The 20,160-nt window shown below is 55.6% G+C and overlaps 1 protein-coding gene across 2 annotated transcripts; it reads right to left on the reverse strand.

Annotated features, from left to right (window-relative positions):
- Positions 1–10,531: 10,531 nt before the first annotated feature.
- On the reverse strand, positions 10,532–18,740 carry IRX1 (iroquois homeobox 1). Of its 2 annotated transcripts, none has more exons than XM_053657426.1 (4): positions 18,635–18,740; positions 11,825–12,860; positions 11,404–11,476; positions 10,532–11,150 (listed from the first exon to the last, which is right to left on the reverse strand). In XM_053657426.1, the coding sequence occupies exons 1-4, from the start codon at positions 18,668–18,670 to the stop codon at positions 11,093–11,095; spliced, it is 1,203 nt and encodes a 400-aa protein (XP_053513401.1). In that variant the 5' UTR covers positions 18,671–18,740; the 3' UTR covers positions 10,532–11,092. The 2 variants fall into 2 exon arrangements, with proteins under 2 accessions (XP_053513401.1, XP_036993306.2); XM_037137411.2 differs by lacking the exon at positions 18,635–18,740 and adding an exon at positions 15,636–16,148.
- Between the last annotated feature and the right edge of the window lie 1,420 nt (positions 18,741–20,160).

Below are 20,160 nucleotides of genomic sequence, written 5' to 3' on the forward strand. Positions count from 1 at the left end.
CTTAAAATTCAATAACTAATAACACTGACCTCACTGCTTCATCAGAAGATTAAATCTTCTATTACATGTAAACTACAAGTTCTACCTGGCACCCCACCATTGCTCATTAAACGTCAGGAATTCTTGTTATCTTCACTCAGGTCCAAGGTAATAGTTTGTACTTGTGAGTTCTGATACCGAGTGCACTGCTGTCCCCTGTCTGCTTACGTCTGTGTACATGGCTGACGAGCACACACGGGAAGGCATCTGAAGTCATCTCCTCAAGGTTGCGCAATGGTAGCCTAGGTTTTCATTACCCATCGTCATATAAATCGCTTCTACCACAGCACTGATTTCTTGCCTACCAAAACGAGAATTATTACATCAATGAAATTCTAACCATCAGTGGAATTTCAGAGAGCATTTTCATCTATCTGAACGATGATGACCGCCGCCCTCAAACCGTAGGTCAGCAGATACTGCCATCTGCCCTGACCTCTTCCTCAAAGATTAACACGCTCCTAACACAAAAAGGGCATTTTTACAAGGTTGATGCTTCCTGAAATGCGAGAGTTAAAGACTAGCAATGTGTGACCTTAGGGTAAGGAGGCCCTGTGCCCCTGGGGAAACACGCCCTTCTGCTGCTGGTTGCTAGCCTGCTAGCAGGGACAGGGATGCAGAGAGAATTCCGAAGCCTCAGAGGCATTCCTGCACATCAAAAGCAACTCCAAATGAAGGGCTGACTCTGATAATTGTAAATAGATCAGAAACATGTGCATTGAGTCCATCCCCTTAAATTACGGCTGGGTGTGCCCAACTGCACAGCGTTTGAACACCTCAAACTTTCTAAAAATATTTGGGGTTCAAAGTAAGCCTTTTAAGGGAAATCAAAGCCACATGTCTCTGATTCATTTATACATAGCTTATCAAAATGGTGTTTGTTTTTTTAAACAGATATGTGGTGTCCAAAAAGATTTGGAGTCTTTCTTAAAGTTAAAAAACAAACAAAACAAAAACTTCTTTCTTAGAAATGGGAAGAAGTTTTTCCCCAGGGAAAATGAACTTCAGTCCCTAAATATTAGGCTAGTTTCAAAGTTTGCTAAAACATTTTTCTCTACCTTTATCTTTAAACAAGGGTGAGAGGGATTGAGGAGAGTGGGTGCAGGAAGTTAAGGAACTTTCCATTTTGGCTTCCCCCTGGGAAGGTCTTGTCCTTTGTCCTGAGTCCTTCGTTAGTCTAGCTTTGGTCAGCACTCTGCTCTCCTCCTGCACTCAGATGACATTGTGACGGTAAATTGTCACTCTTGTAACCTCAGGTGCCCTGCACAACCACTTTCGATCAGGTTGGTTGTGACTGGATAAGAAACTGTCACGCATGCATCCTTAGCTATGTCTGGGGCAACTGACATCTACGTTTTGAATTATCAACTGCATGAACAGTAAAAAGGAAAATGCTGTGCACAAGTAAAGGTTAAGTAAATGCACAAATAATCAGTGACCCTCAAATGAAGGGGAAATCCACGGGATGGACTGTCGGGGGACTGGAGGGCTCAGAGGGGCTGCTGAGTGACAAGTGTTGGACACCATGCACTTAGGCCCCCACTATTCACAGGGGCAGGTCCCACTGCATTATTTTTGAGTTTACAGTTTGGAACCAGGAAATGGCCCTACTGGCCATGAGTGCAGTGGGATGTCCAAAAAGATCTGCTGTCCTTGGGCAGCTCTGTGTAGCCACAGATGGGACACATTTGCAGTGACCAATGTGGCCCCAAAGGTCCTGCAGAGGCACAGCATTGCAGGGGGCACCCCAGAGGACTGCTTCCCTCTGACAGCATGAATAATTCTCATCCAAGATGGGTTTGTTTAGTTCTGCAACCCTTCAGAACCCTCCAGGAAATGTGACAGGCACTAGAGCCTTTTAACAGAAGCCGTTTACCACAGCTTGGGATCCACAAGGTGTTTCTCCCACTGAGGGCTCTATGCTCAGCTTCAGAATGATCACGATTTAAAATGCAGATTACTGGGCCCCATGTGCACCTGCTGAAATAAGGATTGGGGAGGGGCCTGTTGACAAATATGCATTTCTAAGAGACATCTCCCTGAGAGTCCTGCTGCACCATGCTCAGGGAGGAAAGGGGTTGAGAAGGATCTAGGAAAGCAGACAAAGGGCAGGCCACCCAGCAGAAGACATTCAGGTCTAGGCTGCTCTCTCTCCCTCTCTCCCTCTCTCCCTCACACCCAGCCCCCTGCCCAGGGCAGCATCCCAAGCTCAGCATTCAGATGCTTCTAAGTCTCCTCGAGCTTTCTGTCTGGACCTGGAGATGCAGTGCCAGTCAGGCCTCGAGGTGTATGTTCTTTGGAGAACAAGCAAGGGGTCCCACTGTGTCTCATATCTGTGTATGTGTTCCACGTGTGACTAAGCCAAATGGAAGATCTTTGTCCTGTGCTGTCCGGGCTGCTCCCAGACTCAGACAAATAAAGGAATGTGATGCCCTTCCTTCTCTCTGTCCTTTCATCAGAGCACTTGATTCCTAGATACTAGGAGCCCAGGCCTACCTGTAAGCTGAAGTAGGCCTGGCCATGAGACCACCATAACCTGCTATGCCATGGCACTGCCAGAGTCCACAAGCGTCCTCCCCTTCACAGGACATGGCAAATCCAACAGCGTCTGTTCTCACTGCTGCAGAAACACTTGATGCTTCTGTGGGTGCACATAAAGTCAGACAAGTGTGTTCTTCTGAAGACGAAACAGTTATTTTCCTAAATCAAAATGTTACCCTGTCAGCTTATTTTTCCCACACATAAGGTGTTGTCTGCTGAGTTTCCAGAGATAAAATTTATAAACTCCACCCCAACACAGAGCTAGCTGAGTGAGAAAATCAGACTGCTGACCTCCAAGGGCCTCAGAAAGGATTCAGAGAAAAAAACTCACAAAACTCCTCTAGGGAAAAATAAATATAAGGGACGTGGGGACCACACCTGAACCGTGCTGGCAGGGCTCCACATGGAGTAGCCAGCAATGACCCGCCCAGGGCCAGGAACAGAGCATGCAGTTGCAGGTGTTAATTCAGGGGCCGGTTAGTCTGAAAGTGTCCTCACCCTGTGCCCAGTTGTTGGGGCAATTCGCAACTGCATCAGAATTTGGGCATCCAGGGGCCTCATGAAAGAGCAGAGAGGAAGGACGGAGGACTCATTTACTTGTATCTGAGGTGGGAGCAGTGTGGACGGCCCAGGACAAAACCTGCCCACTCAGCTGAGTCACTCGTGGAACCCACACACACCATACACAGACATAAGAGTCCACACAAGACCTACCCACCCAAGGCCACCGGAGGCCCCACTGGCTGCATCCCAGATGAGCAGGTGGGTCTCTTTTTCTCGGTGTCCTCACATGGCTGAGAGCATCGAACCACTGACCTCAACCAGGGGACTTGATGTCAGGTGTCGGGCAGGGGGACCACCCCCTCCCCCTGGGGGCGTATTACTCTAAGTAGATCTTTCAGTCAGAAACCAACTGCAACTCCAGCCACATGTCTGCCAGGAAGTGGTTCCACTTGGAAGCAATAAATAAATAATTGCATGCACATATAAACAAATAAAAAAGAACTGTGTGAAACAGGACAGGAAGGAAAAGGTCTCACCAGAAACTTGGACTTTCCCTGCCCAGCCTCCTCAGAAACCCCATGTTTTCAATTATGCCAGACTGAATCTATATTGATGCTAATGTGTTTGCATTGCTGGCTTTCATTTTATTTTTTTTACAACTCACCACAGGATAGCAAAGTCAAAAATATACCATTCTGATCAACAGGACACATCTGTGGTGAATCCACACAGAAGCAATTAATTTCCTGGTGGCATTTTTACACTGGGGGCCTGATGCAGGTCCCCATTATACAAACAAAAACTCCAGACAGCTCCTGCGGCCTGATAAAAAGTCAATCAGATTGCGGAGGGCCGTTTGGCCTAGGACTGCTACAGGCTATGACTTGTAATGAGGCATCCCGACACTAATTATGAAGCTTATTAAAGAGAATTGTCCAACTTGTAGCCAAGTGCATGCTGTAATCATGTTAGAGGAGGCAGGCCTCCAGAGCCAGAGTGGACAGAGGGTGCGGATCGAATCCCAAGAACAGTGAGACTGTGTTCCGCAAATTGGACGGGATAAATCTGATGGAGGGGCAGGTGAGAATGACAACCTCTGGGCTGTGATCCGCATATCAGGCCTCTGGAACATCTGCCTGGGAGGGGCCAAGAGGCCTCCAAAGCAAACATCCACAGCACAGCGTTTTATTTACTATCACCCTTCTGAATTTTCTCTAAGGTTGCAAAAGCAATATTTCAACACAGTGTTTCAGGAGGGTGGGGGGAAGATTAATAAAGATGTTAAGAGGCTGAACTGCTGTGAGATTTGTTTAATTATTCCCCACAGGACTGCCCCAGCAATCTGCTGACATTTAGTCCCGACCTTGCAAATCCTCAGTAAATATTAATATATCAACTCAAACAGGGACGGTGATTCTGTTGGTGCTCGGAGCTCGGAGATCCGCCACGGCCGTGAGGAAGAACGCATGGGCTGCGGACGCGGGCGCTTTGATTCACCTTCTGCTGCGCACATGAGCCGGGAGGCCGACAAAACGGCAATGCTGCTCCTCCGCCACAGCTGCCGAGCGACACTTCAGATGCCTGCGCGTCCCTTTGTACAGCCTGCTGGAACCATCCCAAAACCGCAGTGGCAAGAGATTAGAGAGGAGGGAGAGCGAAGACCGGAGAGGAAGAATCGCACTTTATTATCTGGAAGACTGGAAATGTTAATAATGCCGAAGGTCCGCCCTCCAATATGAGTGGCTTTGCCAGAAGCTCGGCCCAGAAGGAGGACCCCGGAGGCCTCACTGCGGGGACCCTGGGGCTGTGCTTTGCCTTCCAGGTCACCTTCTGCTGCCCTCCGTGACCGGGTCCACACCATCCCACCGGCACTTCTGACCATGTAAATGGCCTGTTTTAATTGAGGGTTTGCTTTAAAAAATGACATTTAAAAAAATGTTGCTGTGTATGGGCTGTAGGTGTTTTTGGAGATTTTGTTTTCCTTGCCTCAGTTTAGCTATCTATTCCTGGTTGCCCCCTCATAAAGATTCCGAAGCTGCCAGTGGCTGGGTGTCTGCTGAGGGCCAAGGCTGCCTCCGAAGTCCGTGGGTGTAAGAAAGGGGCTGCCTTTCAAAGGTGCTGGCTGCAGTTAATGCGTGATTAATTTTATTCATAAAAATGTTAATCACTTTATTGTAGGATCTTTTTAACATTCTGTGCAGCAAGCACCTTTTTAATTTCTCTTGCCCACCGTCTCCTAGATGTATTTAATATTTTCAGTCATTGCTGGAGCTAACCCAGGACCTGGCAACTAAGCATACGTTTAAAATTCAGTAACAAGCAAAGCTCCAGCACGGACAGACAAGCAGACAGAAGAAGACAGGCCAGGACTGCAGGTTACCAGCTGGGCTGTGGCCACTGGGGTCCTTTGCCTGAGCAGCCCAGGAGCCCCTCCCCAGAGCACCTGAGCTCAAACCACAAACACACAGGGGAGAAATGCAGGGAGCTCTTTCCCTGGTCCACAGGGCAGCCTGAAGTAGAAGGAATAAATAAACGCCTTTCAGTGTCAAAGATTTAAACAGTAGGTGTGATTCCCACCCCCCTGGTCTGCCACTGAGCCAGAGCCTGGACCCCGGTGAGGCCAGTGGGGCCTGCGGGGCTGGTGGGGAAGGCGGGGATATTGGGGATGGGGGCAACTGGGGTAGAGAGACCTAGGCCAGGGCTTGATGGGTGCAGCACTTTCCTCTATGTGACCTGATGGGGCACAGGCCACTGCAGCCCCCACGTTCTCCTGGAAAGCTCAGGACGCTTGATAAAGGGATTAAGGGATCAGAGACACCCAAGGCATCTGCAGAAGCCAAACAGCAGAGGAGCAGAAAGGGCTGCCACTTGCGCCCCGCCCACCAGAGGGAGGTAGGGGGTTGCTGGGCCTCTCCTCTGGCTAGGCCACTGCCTTTTGCATGCCTCTCAGGCCAGGGAGTACTGGTCTTTCCTGCCCGGGGGGGACGACACAGGGGCCTGGGGCAGAGGGATATGTTGACTCCAGCCATGTGCTCCCCCAGAGCCTGTTCAGGCCAACAGTTTGGGAGGTCCCAAGACTTGGCTGTAGTGCCATGGGTCCCTGCAACCTGAATGTGAGATGGTGAGGTCATCCCGGCACTTGGGGCCCCTCTCAGGTTCAGGACCACCTGATTCTCTGACTTCCCATTGAAGGCAATTCCAGGACATTAAGGCCTTGAGGTCTCCTCTGGGTGGCAGGCCTCTTCCTCCATTGTAAAAAATAAATGTCACGACCGTGTTGGTATAAAAATGAATATATTGATATTATATATTAACAAATAGTCTTCCACCTAAAAGTTCTTTTTTTTCTGTTTCAAAAGAAATTAAAGCATTTTTGTGGGCCTCTAGCAGTTCTGTGGGCCTCAGGCCCAGTGCTCGCTGACCTGACAAGTCAGCTGGCCTCAGAGGGCCCATCTCAGACGTCCTTAGTGGGAGGAAGGGGACTCTCTATCCAGCTTCAGAAGGAGGGGCACAAAAGGCCACCAGCAGTCCCCACAGGATGACCTTCTGAGGCCTTTCAGCTCCAAAGCTATAATTAGAACCTTGGCCCCACAGGCTGGAGAAGACTTGTGAAGCTCTCCCTCCCCCGCTGAGCGGGCATCAGATCCCTGGGGAGTTTTCCCTTGGAGACCATTTATCAGATGTCCTGGGGTGGCTGCCAGAGCCCAGGAAACGTTGGGGGGTGACGTTACTCTCCATAAAGGCTCAGGGACCCCTCCAGGCAGCTAGGAACTGCTACCACTCCCAAAACACACAGGCCCCCATCTCCTAGCTTGGTTTCCTGGCCAACCACCTGGGACTGTAGACTCAGGGCCACACCTTCCCCTGTCTGCCCTCTATACCTGGAACCCAGCCCCAGACAGCTAGTCCTGGCAAGGCTTTCCCCCGGGACCCCCCCAGCCTGTTGAGTTGCTGGGCCGTAATGCCCAAGCGCAGTATAGGGTAGCCCTAGGGTCCCTTTGGGGGTCCCAGGAGCCTGAGTGCCCAGCAGACTCATATCACAATGCTGGGTCCTGCGACGTGGCTTATGCAGCATAGGGGGCGACAGGGGGTGGGCAGAGACTGCCAAATCCCCAAGACCCAGTACCTCAAACCTTTGAGGAGTCACCAACCCCTCCCCCACCACACCCAGCAACCCTCCTTGGGCTGGGCTTCCTTCCCTCCTTTCAGACCCCCCAACTTTTTGACCCTAGGGTCAAAACCATATTCTTGTTGGCAAACTGAGCCCCATCACTTTTCAGAGAGCATTCAGGGCTCCAATCTCCCCAAATCCATGTCCATAAATCCATGATCTCCCCCTGGCAGCCCCAGGCCCACCATGACCCTGCCTGGGGCAGTCAGGAAGCCACTAGTCCTTGTGGGACCATCTGGAGGGACAGGAAACACAGAGGTTGGAGAGGACCGGGATGGAAGTGCCCAGGTGAGGAGAAGGGTTCTTGCAAAGGGTCCAGGGTTCCCAAACCCCCATGTAGGGCCAAGGGCACCCTGTGAACCAGAGTCCAACCTGCCTTTTGTCTCTCCTTCCCTTTCCCCCTTCCTCCCTCTTCCCTCCCCCTTTACTCTCCCCCCTCCCCTCCCCCCCACCGCCCTGGCTTCCTAGTTCTCTGCTAGAGTCCCATCTACAAGGACGTCTGAAACTTTATAGGGCATGATTCATCGGGTGGCGCGCCCCTCGGAGCCACGGCGAGTATGACATTAATCAGTGTCAGAACACTAAAACCGAGATATGAATATGAATTCTCCATATTGCAGGCGAGATAAATGTGCTGGGGGATATAATTGATCAGAGGGGGAGAGAAGAGGATGGGATAGTGGGAGCAGAGGTTTCAGAGACTCCTGCAGGTCAGCATTTGGGGTAGGCCTGAGCCCACTCCAGAAGTCCCAAGGCCAGGAATTAGGGGAGACAGATGTAGAATGACTTTGCCCTGATGATCCTGTCACCTAGGCACCAGCCTGGGCTGGAGCAGAAAGAGGGGGGTCTCCAGACAGGATTTCTTACCTTCCCCCACCAGAAAAGACAGAAACCCTCTGTCCTGAACACAGGGTGTCCTCTCTTGGTGTGGAGGATGGTGCACCAAGGTGCAAACGTTAATCCTGTGGGTATTGCTCACCTCGACTCCTTTTGGGGCTCAGGCTTCTCCTTGCAGGTCACAGAACTACTGCAAAGCCCCGAAAGTGTCCCTGAGCAGAGATGGAGTGGGACAGCACTTTTGCATGTACAGAAAGCTGCAGAAAAACTTCTACTTTAGCTTTAGGGGAAAGAGAGAGAGAGAGAGGGCTTCTATGTCTACTCCCAGATATTTTAGGACCTGAAGCACTGCGCACAGGTACCCCTAGGTAGGTATGAGGTTGGGAAAGATGTAAACAAATAGCAAAGAACAAAAAATGCTCTTTAATACTTAATTTAAAAATTACCTCGAGCTTTTATTTCAAGAAAAATAATTCTGAGGCTGGCAACCTGACTTCTTTGCACGGAAAGCAACTCCAGTCCACAGGACAGGGCACAGAACTCCACACTTCTAGGCCATTGGACTCTGAGGCCTGGAGCTGGTGAGCACCTACTGGCCCGGCCACCACCGAAGCAACAGAACTGAGGGATCCCAAATGTATTGGATTTTTAAGAAATGGATTTATAGGGCAAGCAGCAGATGCCTGCATGGACAATCCTCCCTGATTCTGGAAAATACGAGAGTGGAAGCCAGCCAGGGAAGAGGACCCTACGGCCCACCTAAATCCCCCTCGCTGATTCCAACCGTCACCCAGAAGGAGGAGTCTCCGGGTACACTGGATGCCAGAGTAGCGTGTGCTGGGGCCGAGAACCCGATTCCTCCTCAGATGCGCAGGGCACAGCTGGTCAGAGATCTCAATATGCTCACTGTCACCAAAACCTCTGAAATAGGAAGTCCAGGGCTGTGACCCCCGCAGCCCCAGCACGCAGGCCAAACGAGGAATTCCTCTCTAAATTCGAAAGCCCCACCAGAGACAATGAAAACGACCTGCGCGGACCCTGGCTTCCACTCCCTCCCTCCAAATGTCAGCAGCCTACCCAGCAGGCTGGGAACCTCACCCCCAACATTCAAACAAGTGAGCGACGCCCGAGAATACATCCAAAAAAGCCGCAAATCGAGGCTAGCGCCCACGACATCCCCAAGGCCCAGCACCCCCAGATTCTGCGCCACGCCCCAGGAGCGAGATCCGAGCGGCGTCAGGGCCACATTCCGTTTCCTGCCCATAGAGGGCGCCTCGAGCACGTCCGTTTGGACTGGGAGCGCCGGCTCCGCCGCCCAGTCGGCGGTCCACTCGGCTCAGCGCGCGGTTCCTCCCCGGCTCCGCCCGCCGCGCACCCCCACCTGCCAGGCCCCCAAGCTGGCCCTCGCGGCGTCCTACGCGCCTCCTCCCTGGGGCAGGGAGGGGACCCTTCTTCCAAAAGGACGTGGCGAGGCAGGGGATGGCTGGAAAAAGACGCAAGCACCAGAGTGGAGTGCAGACCCCACGCCTTTAGAGCGAGCCTCCCCCTTTCCTTAGCCGTGGGAGCTGCAAAGAGCCGAGCCTCTCGCCGCCACTCGCAGCCCCAGGCAGCGAGTCCTGCAGGGGCTCGAGGGCAAACAGAAGATCGGGGAGCGGGTGTGGAAGGGGGCCGCCTCTTCAGCGCCGGGCAGGTTGCCCCGCAGCCCACCCGGTTCACTGCCCGTTTTGGCGGCGTCTGCCTTCTTGCTTTTCGCAAACTCAACACAAAGTCGTCTGTGTCCTGCTCGAAGTGCTGCTGGCTGCTTCGGCGCGTCCCTCTATCTCCTAGCCCGCCGAGGCCCCTGAGCCCCCGGGACCCCTGCCCTCCCGCGTGCAGGCGAAGCCGGAGCCGGCCGGCACAGTCGCGTCTCACTCCCCACGGCCCGCAGGCGCGGCTGGGACCCTCGGGGCGATTTGCTCCAGGGTTCGATCACTCGGGGCGCCCAGTCGGAGGAGCAGCGGTTTAATGGGGGCGTCCCTGGGAGACTAAAGCTTCCTCCCCTCTTTGTACCAACTCCCCCTACGGAGCCCTCGGCGCCTAAGCCCAGGGAGCACCCCCGCCCTCCATCCGGACAGTTGTTAAAAGCCTCCCAATTTCTCCACGTTTGAGTTCAACAAATAACTAAAAAAAAAAAAGCATTCAAAGCAAAATTTCATACTTCATTACATCCCCATTCTTCCCGCGAACAGCCTGACGCCACGATGCACTGTTGAGACAACTAGATAGAAATCGATTTAAAATTCGAAGTTCTCCTTGGGGGACACGATTGGAAATTTTTTCCCCTCCTCATTGTTGCCCACTTTAAGAAATCGTTTTATAAACTGCCTAAAATCGAACTAATTTATGTCCTGAGAAACGCATATCCCAAATATACGTATAAAAGTTGCTAAGAATGAAAATGCCAACAAGAAACTGTCCTGGTGTCAACATCGCAAATTCGACCACCAGACGGCTGCGAAACAGCCACCTCCCGGCGGGAACGGCGACGGGCCTCTCCGCCCCGAGCCGCAGGCCCCGGCGGCCAGAATTCCAGGGCCCGGGACTGCGGCGGCCACACACAGCAGCGGGAGCGGTGGCACCATTTCATTTAGTTTATTAGACAAAAATATATGATTTAGACAAGTTCGCTGACGCGCTATTTACAATCTGAAATCACTCTATATACAGAAAGGAAAATAAAGAGAGACACAAGCACGTGAGGGCATTTACCGAGCCGATAATCGCCCAGAGCACCGTGACAGCCACGGTGGCCGGGCCGGCCTCCGGGGAGGCCAGCTGCCGGGACGCCAGCTCGGTCGGGACGAACCCCTTTCTGCAGAAAGCGATGGATGGGAGTCGTTGACGTTGTTGCCATGTTTGTCCTTTGTACCAGTCTGAAATATTTGTCTTAATTCCTGCTTCATCCCCTCCCCTCCCGAACTCCTCCCCCCTCCCCCCGCAAAAGTAAAATAAGACCCTGAATCAAGCAGACGGGAGGGCTGCTAGGATCCGCGGCGTTCCCTCCTGCGGGGCCAGCGAGCTGCAGGGAAAACACAGCAAGACAGGAAGGCAAAGGGACTGTCAAAAGATGGACGCTGGGACCGCACCCGGAGTCGCCGGTTCAGCCAGCCGAGCACGGAAGCGGGGAGGGGTTGCCCGCCCCGCCCGCTCCCGGCTGGGGAGAAACGGGGGTAGACCCGGCTGGCCCTGCACGCAGGGCTGGCGGGCAGCATCCCACCTCCAACCGGCCCTGCTCCCTCCCCTGCCCGGTGGTAAAAGCAAACAGCACTCACTTGTCGCGCACTGGCTGGAAGGGCGACTTTAACTGCTGTGGCGGCGAGTCTGGCCTGGGGACAATGTCTCTCTCTGTGAGGGAGAGGAAGAGGGAAAGTTAGACTGGGAGACCTGTAGGGGGTAGGATGGGGGCAGAGGCGCGCAGGCCTTCTCCTTCTCCCCACTCCCTCCTACCACTGAAGCAGGGTCTCCCGAGAGGAACACCCTTCCTCCGCCTGGCAGACAAGCTGCGGAGCAAGCTCTCTCGGGAGAGTCCGGGGGCCTCAGTTTGGCTCCCCTAATCCAGTCAAAGGTTACAGCTGGCGGGGGGGCTCCTTGGCTAGTGCCTCTCACTCCCGGGCCGGTGTCCCCCAGACCCCATACTCCGCCCAGGCTCTGGATTCCTGGCCCAGGACAGTAAGGACGCTCCTGGTGCCATACCTGGGAGCGTGGGGCTGCTGCGGGCCGAGGCCTTGTCGCCGTGGACCATCCCGGGGGCAACGGCCACGGGTGGCTGCGGTGGAGGCGGCGGCGCGGGCAGGTGTGGGCCGTGGGGCGCGGCGTGGGGCGTGCCAACGCCCAGAAAGGAGCGCATGTTGAGCAGTGAGCCCTGTGCCAGGAAAGCGCCGTTGGTCCAGTTGGAGAACTTGCCGATGTGGCAGGTGTACAGTCCGTGGCTGGGCAGGAAAGCGGGGTGTTGCAGCGGCGCGCCCGCAGGGGGCCCATGCGCGCCAGGATGGCTGGCAGGCGGCGGCGAGGCCTTGGGCGCGCCGTCCGGGCTGGTGGCCGTCTCGGCCAGTGACCAGATCTTGGGCTTGCTGTGCGGCGCTCCCTGCAGGCCACCCGCTGCCGCGCCCGGACTCAGCAGGCGCGTGCCGCCGGGTTCTTGGGCCTCTTTAACCAAGCCTAGAGGAGAGTCTTGGGTTTTGAGAGCGTCAGCGGCCGCCAGTGGCGATCCTTGATCCCGGGCGAGGGCTGTGGGCACTGCGGGCGCTCGCGGCGCCTCAGCCTTGTCCTCGTCGTCCTCGTTGCTCTGGTCGCCGTCGTGCTCGTCGATCTTGTCGATGTCGATGCTTTCCAGATCGATCTCCTCGTCGTCCTCGGCCTTTTCCGGATCACCCTCCGTGTCACTTCCGAAGAGGGCGCCGTCCTCCTGGTCCTTGCTGCGTGCGCCCCACGTCACCTTGTTCTCCTTCTTGAGGCGCCGGCGCGCGTTGGCGAACCAGGTGGAGACCTGCGTGAGGGTCATCTTGGTGATGATGGCCAGCATGATCTTCTCCCCCTTGGTGGGGTAGGGGTTCTTGCGGTGCTCGTTCAGCCAGGCCTTGAGCGTGCTGGTGCTCTCGCGCGTGGCGTTCTTGGGCCGCCCGGGATCCCCGTACTGGAACTGGCCGTAGGGATAGTAGGCCGGGGCTGTGTGAGCAGCGAAGGTGGCGGGGTGCACCCCGGGGTTGTCCTTGAGTTCATACTGCGAGCCCTGCGGCCACAGGGCCCACGAAAGAGGAGATGGCAGGGGTGGAGAGAGAGAAAGAAAGAGAAAGATGAGTTCCCAGAACTCGAGGGAAAGTCAGGGGCAGCTGCTCCTGTCTGCTGGAAAGCAAAAGGCCCCAATTCACCGACCGAGGTCGAAGTGGGGAGAGGGGTTAGACAAAGAGCTGCCCCCAGGAACTGCACTTCCACCGATCTTGGCTTTTCTGTCACTCAAGAAACATTCTAGAATCCTTGCCTCGGTGGAAGGCCACAGCGGGAGCCGGGGCTGCTTCGATATCCCCAGGCCACTCTCTTGTCCCCCCCACCCCACCCCCACAACCACTCCAGAAGCCTGATATCTAAGTTTACCTCACACTAGCTGCAGGGGAAAACCTTTTAACTAGGCGAATAAAACAGCCTCTCCAAAAGGGAAGAACCCAGAACCCTTGCCCCCACCCTCAGACCCTGAGGGGGTCAAACAAAATAAGCCGGATTTTCTCCAGGCCCAAAACAGCCAGCAATTTAAAATGAAAGCACAGCTCCTCTTAGTTTCCAGATTAATCTGCATACAATGTCTCACCCACACTTAAAGGTATAGAGGGGTGACAGGTAATTTAAAATTTTAATCCTGGTCATCAGGGACAACAATAACAAAACCAACATTTGTTTTTTTAAAAAACACAAAAGGAGGGTTTATCCGGTAAAATATTAACGCCAGGGCCGAAGTGACTGAGAAGAGGTGCAGAACCGGTTTCCTGGGCTCTACTCCTACTTAGTCTCCGAAGTTTGTCTTTGATCTGCAGGAAGCAGCACAAACTGTGCGCAGGCTTTTAGGGGCTCTGATTTATTTGCAATCAATATTCTTTTTATCATCGGTAGTAAAACACAGCGAGTCAAATTATCCCATCAGGTTTTTTGGTAAATAACATTTTATCTTTCTAACAACCTCATTAGGCCTCATTATTACCATAAATTGCCCAGACAGATACTCACTTCACAATTTTATCTTTTGACTTCCAAACCCTCAGTCCTAACAACTTGGGAATCTGGGCCTAGCGTCGGAGTTTGGGATTAGACTTCCTTTCCGAGAACCCTTAGGAGACCACAGGAAACATATCCACACCTGCGTGTGTTGGGGGGGCGGATTTCTCTACAGCAGACCCTTATTAAAAAACCAAGCCTCTGCCTTCCCCCATGGCACTGCATTTGGAGCAGGTTCTCACCATAGAGCCCCCTTCCTTCCCCCAAAACACGAGGGGGTGTCAAATGGCACCCATCTGCATTAAAAATTCTGTAAAAAACCGTAATTGTTCACGTAGAATCATCCAGTTTCTACTGGCAGAAGAGGGTTCTGGACTATGAGAAAGTTGCGAAAAACAGAATATTTCTTTGAGTAAGTAGTTTGGTGGTCCACACCACAGAGAAAAGATGTCCTTGGCCAGATTTCGTTTTTGCCTAATCTTTACAAAATGTACTTTTAACTTTTTCTAATGATTTGGCTTGTGACTGAAAAGAAGACGCTGAGCCCTCCTCTCCGCGGGGAATTCTTTTTGAAAGGATACCTTGTAAATCTCTCACCGCTCGCTTGGCATCCCAGCCGCCAGAACAAAATGGGAGCCGATGATCTTTTCCGACAGCAAGCGACCTGAGAGGCAGCTGGGCTGCTGGCAAAGAAACGGGCTTTCTTTCCACACAAGAAAAAGTTACAGGAAAACCCACCGGCCGCTCTGCACGCCGAAGGTTGGCGGGTATTTATTTTCTGTCTCTTCTTTGAGAAGTGGGGAGAGGCTGGGGGAACCTGAAAACCGCGTTATCCCGCCGGCAGCAGCGCCAAGAGGAGAGGCTGCTTCGCGGGTCCCCGCGCCCTGCACCAGATCGTCAGCAGCCCAAGTTTCAGCCCAGACTTGCGCCAGATCAAGGAAAATATATCGTTCTGCATCGACAGCTTGGCCCGTGCCCGGAAGAGCCCCCACCCCACATCTGACACCCACTGGGACTTAAGACTTGAGAGGACACCATTTATTTCCAGCCCAGGGACACTGTTTTCTTTAATCCTCCATTATGTAACCAGGGAAGAAAAGTGCTTTCTTTCCGTGCAAATGAAATGAAAACTTTGGCAACTTACGAAAGTCAAAGCAAACAGCATTTTAGACGCCAAAAAATATTTCAACTTAATTTTCCCCGGCATCTCAATTTGACACACACACACACACTGTTAAGAGACCCCTACGGCCAGTCCGTTCGCCTTTGTTACCTTGATTTTGACAGCATGAACCAGGCTTTAAAGTCGGATATGACTGTGTGAGCTGTGCCAAAGATGGATAAACCTCGTCTCCCCCGCCCAGCCCACAGCCGCGGAGGTCGTGAGAGAGGGCCGGAGGGGACTCCCGGAAAATCGGGCCCAGATACCGGAGCCCCGCCTTCTCCAACCGGCCAGGGCACCGGACGAGCTGGGCCCTGGCCTCCAGCGTGGGCCGCGCGCCCCTGGCCTGCTCCTGCGGCCTCGTGACTCCCGCCGAGACCCCCCTTCTCAGCCGGGCCTCCTGCCTGCCCGGCGGAGATGGCGAGGCCGTTGCCCGCTGGCCCCTGCGAGCTTCCCAGACCCCCGCCGCCACGGACCCCTGCGCAGGGAAGCTCGCGCTCTCTGTCCCGGCCCGCTCTGCCCGCCCTCCGCTCTCCCTCCCGCGCGCCGAGCCGCCCGACACCCCGTGCCCGGAGCGCCGGGGCCGCAGGGGAGAGGCCAACCCCGCAAGAAAGGCGCGCAGCGGCGAGGCGCACTCACCATCTGGGAGAAGAGGCTGAGATCCGCGGCGTAGGGCAGGAAGGCGCTGTAGTTGGGCGCGCCCGCGTAAGGTCCGGCCGCCGCGTACATGCCCAACACCGAGGTGACCGCTGCCGCGCCCGCGCCCGCGCCCAGCTCCGCGGCCCCTGGCCGGCCCGAGGAGGCAGCGGCGGCAGCCGCAGCTGCGGCAGCCAACACCCCCGGGCGCTCTCCGCCGTAGGCGCCGGGCCCCGCGGCGCTCAGGTACTGCGGGTAGCCCAGCTGCGGGAAGGACATGTCCGCGGACTCGGCGGCAACGGCGGCGGGCAAGTGTTAAAGTGGCCAGGGAGGGAGGCGGGGGGCTGGGGGAAGGCGCGGCGGTGGAGAGCGGGCGGCGGGCCGGGCGCGCTCGGGCCGGCCCGGAGGCGGGGGCCCAGGGCTGCTCCTCGGCCCGTTGCTCGCTGGCGCCCGGCTCCCGGCTGCGCCCGGATCCGCGATCCCGAGCCGACTGTGCCGGCCGCCCTCCGCTCGGCGGCGGGGCTTTCAGACACAATTTGAAGTTGATGCTTTGATTGGCATCCCCTTGAGCGCTGGCCCCGCCCCCGGCTCCGCTCTCGTCCTCCTCCCAGACTCCAGCCCGCCCTCTCCGGCCTCTCCCGCCCCTCCCGGCGAGCACGTGGTGCCCCGCGCCGGCCGGGCCACCTCTGCCCGGGTTGCGCTCAGGAGCCTTGGGGCAGCTGGTGCGGGCCCGGCGGCCCCTGGCTTTTTCCCGACCGGCCCCCGCGGCTGTCTGACAACCTGTCGACACCGTTTTACAGCTGTCGGACACCGGGGTTTGCTGTTTTGCAGCCGAGGTGTGTCTACTGTTCCACGAAAACATATCGGCTCCTGCTTTTCCACCTTTGGAGCCGTCCGGGGCGCGGTAACAGGTCGGTGCTGCCTTTGCTTCCCTGGCTGTCTTTGGCACAAGTGCACCCAGGTGCCCTCCGTGCGCCACTAAAACCTGCGTGCGGTCGTGGCTTCCAAGGGGCCTCTACTTTGAATTAAGTCATCTGGCAATGACCGGCCTTGCTGCACTTGGAGAAGCGGGAAGTGGCCGAGTCCTGCAGGTTTTCCCTATTGTGGAAACTTTGAGAAAGGGAACCCTAGCTGAGAAGCCACTTGCTGGGGGAAGCAGATGCCGTCTGTGATAAAGGGTTTTGGAGGGGAGAGACCTTTTCTTCACAGAAAGCATGGAAGCAGCGGGAGGGAAATACTCCGATGCCCAGCCGGGCGATGGGAGAAGCCAGCATGTCCTGGGCACCTCTCGTTTGTCCCCTAGATACGCAGAGGCAGGAGATAAATGAGTGGAGCTCCGCGGCCTGAGGCGGCTCCAAGACCAGGACGGGGACAGGACGTCTCTCTTCTCTCTCCAGCCTCCGCCCCGCAGAAGGAGTGAGCCGCCGACGGTTCGGATATGGCATGGCGGGTTGGCTCCCGCTCGCAGGGGGTCTAGCCACTCTCGGGTCCTCCTCGTCTCCCTATGCCCGGACAGGTTGGCTAGGCAGCCCCCGAGCTTTGCTCTCTAGCTGGGTCCCTGTGGACCGGGTGGGGTGTGTGCCCGGGACTTTCGGGGCCACTTTGCAGCGCACCTCCCACGCGGCAGCCAGAGCACTGAGCGGACTGGACTCCCTGCTGTGGCGGGCAGGTGCTCTGGACTCTGTAGGAAATTCATCCACAGACTCCGATGCCGTACTCGGTTTGGGCCGGTTCCAAACCGCTGGATTGAGGCTGATTACTGAATCCTGTACCTAGCATGCTCTGCTGCTGGTGACCTGGGCCACCTATACCTGGACATAACTACCAGAATCACGGAAGCCCAGGGACTTCCGCAGCATCAGGAAGGGTCCTGTTTTCCCATTTGGGGGTCTGAGGGCAGACACAACCACCGACCATAAGAGTAAGGCATAAGACGTAAGAGTCATCAACATCTCTATAATGAGTTTGTTGTAACCTCTCTGCTCATAGTCAGGTTTTCTTCCTGTTCCTGGTGCTGTCCCTCCTTCCGCCCCCCTGCCCCCTCCCCCAGCCCCAGATCTCTCTAGAAACCTCCTAAAACCGTCTGGGCTCCCTTCCTGCCCTGGCAGAATCTGGGGGCAGAGGTAGGTACTTGGCACTCTTGCTCTGGGAAGTCCCTAACCACAGCTTCCTCCTGCTCCCCAGCCCACCCTCCAAGCACCCCAACTCCTTCTCTCTTACATCCAAAACAAATAAAGCTTTGGCTTCACCTCTGTCCCATTTAGCAACTTCAGTGTCACATTTCAGAGCAACAGGTAAACACAGGTGAGATGAGCCCTCTTATGTGACCCAGGGAGTGAGGCATAATGTAAGCCAGTGTCAGGGTCCAGCCACAAGGATTGACCATCTCCTTCCCACCCTGCCAGCAAACGCCCACCTGGACGTGGTCATACTGCAGCTACCAGAACCTGGTGGAGAGAAAAGTGATGGGGCAGCAGGCTTCGTCCTGACCCTCACCAACCCAGCCAGCCAGCCACCCCACCATGCCCTGCAAGTATCACCTCCATTCATGTAGGTTCCCGGAGGCATCTGGGAGGTCAGTGGGGAAAAACCCCTGGAAACCAGCCTGAGGATTAGCAAATTGTGGAGGAAATTAGAACTAGAAAGGTCTAGACTAACCCCAAAGGAGTCATGGAAAGGTGCCAGAGCCACCAATGTGGACATTCTCTGCCCAGGGCTAGAATCCTAGCAGACTCTGGGCAACTTACGTCACCTCTTTCCTTCTTTCTCCTTGTCCCTTTACCAGAAAACTTGCACATTAGAGACCCAGGAAGCATTAAGAAAACTGCCTTCAAAGTACCCTATTGGAGAGGGGGAGGGGCAAAGAAGGCTTGAGAACTCCGTGGCTAAACTTTGCCAAGGAGACTGTCCTTCTGCAAGCCCTCTACTCATTTTTAACCACCAAATGGTTAAGCACGGCAGAGAAAGGCCCAGGGTGCCTGAGCCAAGAGAGAAGCTCTTACCAGGTACCTTGGACCTGACTTGAATATCCTCTTCATGCAGGTCCAGCTCACCAGCTCAGCCCTCCAGAGTCCCGGCCCAGCCTTCTGCTGGCGGGAGAGGAGCGGGGCAACGAGGAGGGAGTATCCGGGTCCTGCGCGCCGGACGGACAGTAGGGCTGCAGCGTCCAGCCTTCGAAAACCGATGGCCTCCAGCACTGTGGCTCTGGATAAACACACCGGAAGAGACCCGCTTCCAAGACTGCCAGCCTCCGTCCCCGCCGGCACGGGAATGGCTGGGGCAGGCCCAGCCGCGCGAGTCTGGAGGGTGTTCCTAGCGGGAGCGGTTCCCTTCCCAGTCGCCACCCCGTCATCACTGAGACAGTGGCGGGGCCGCCCCGCGGTGCAAAGCCAGACCTAGGGGTCGCTGCGCGGCCTGATCGGAGCTTCGCCGGGCGTCCGGGCTCGGGTCTGGGAACCCCGGTCTTCCGTAAGGACCTCCATTCAGGGACCAGTGGCCGTAGGACCCCGTCGCCGGCGGCGCGGCCCCGCAGTTGACCGGGCACTTCTAGCAGGAAAGCCCTGACTCCGCGCGCTCCGGCTAGGACGTGGGCCTCTGGGGGCACCCGTGGGCGTGTGGGGTCCACCCAGAGTGCGGCCTCGGCTACGAGGGAGGGAGCGGCCGTGTTGGGAAGGAGAGAAAGCTCTGAGGCCGCGGCGAGTGCAGGCGGGGCGGGGCAGGGTTGGCGAACATTTCGAGTTTGAGCCACGTTGATTGTTACGTTGGTTTTCAAGCCTGGTGGACAGTTTACTTGTTATCACCATGGGGGGGGGGACAGTCTTCTCAATAAGAGGGAATTGCTACCCCAGTTCTGGAAAAGATCGCGTCCTTTTTTGTCCCCAGCCCCTCAGTTCAGTCAGTCGTCGATCCCCTCCCACCACCACCACCTATTTACATAAGAATGAAATTAAACCAAATAGCATCCTCATTTACGACTGCACTTACTATAAAATAATTTGTCACTGTTTTGAAGCTCCAGTGAAATAGGTCTGAAGAAGAGGAGAAGGCGCACCCAGGGACGGACCACTCCCTGGAGCCAACCCCAGACCTGCCTTCAACACCAAGGTTGGGGCAACCAGACCGGTCCGGTGGACACAAAGGACGGCGCTGTGGCCTCCTCACCTGCCTTTCAAAACGGCCATTCTTGGCTCTGCTGATGGGGGGTGGGGGGTGGCGGGCGGTGCTGGACACCCTGACCAAAACAAACCAGGCCCTCTGCCCGAACGAGCGCCCTGATTATAAGTCTCGTTAAATACTCATTAGGACTTTGCACCCTTTCCCAGCAGGACCAGGAAACCACCCAGCTGGGCAACAAGGAGGCGCGTTCCAGACAGTCCCTGGCAGCGGCGACCGCCTCGGGAGAGCTCAGCTGTAACCCGGTGCCCAAGGGCTCCAGGCAGGGGTGGGGTCGGACGAGCTATGACGATCTGGTGCCCGGCCACCGATCTCCTGTCACGCTGAGCCCGGGCCCACGTCCGGGGTGGGGTCC

Source organism: Artibeus jamaicensis, unplaced genomic scaffold (assembly GCF_021234435.1).
Source record: "Artibeus jamaicensis isolate MK-2021 breed Jamaican fruit bat unplaced genomic scaffold, CSHL_Jam_final scaffold_369, whole genome shotgun sequence".
NCBI classification, from domain to species: Eukaryota; Metazoa; Chordata; class Mammalia; order Chiroptera; family Phyllostomidae; genus Artibeus; species Artibeus jamaicensis.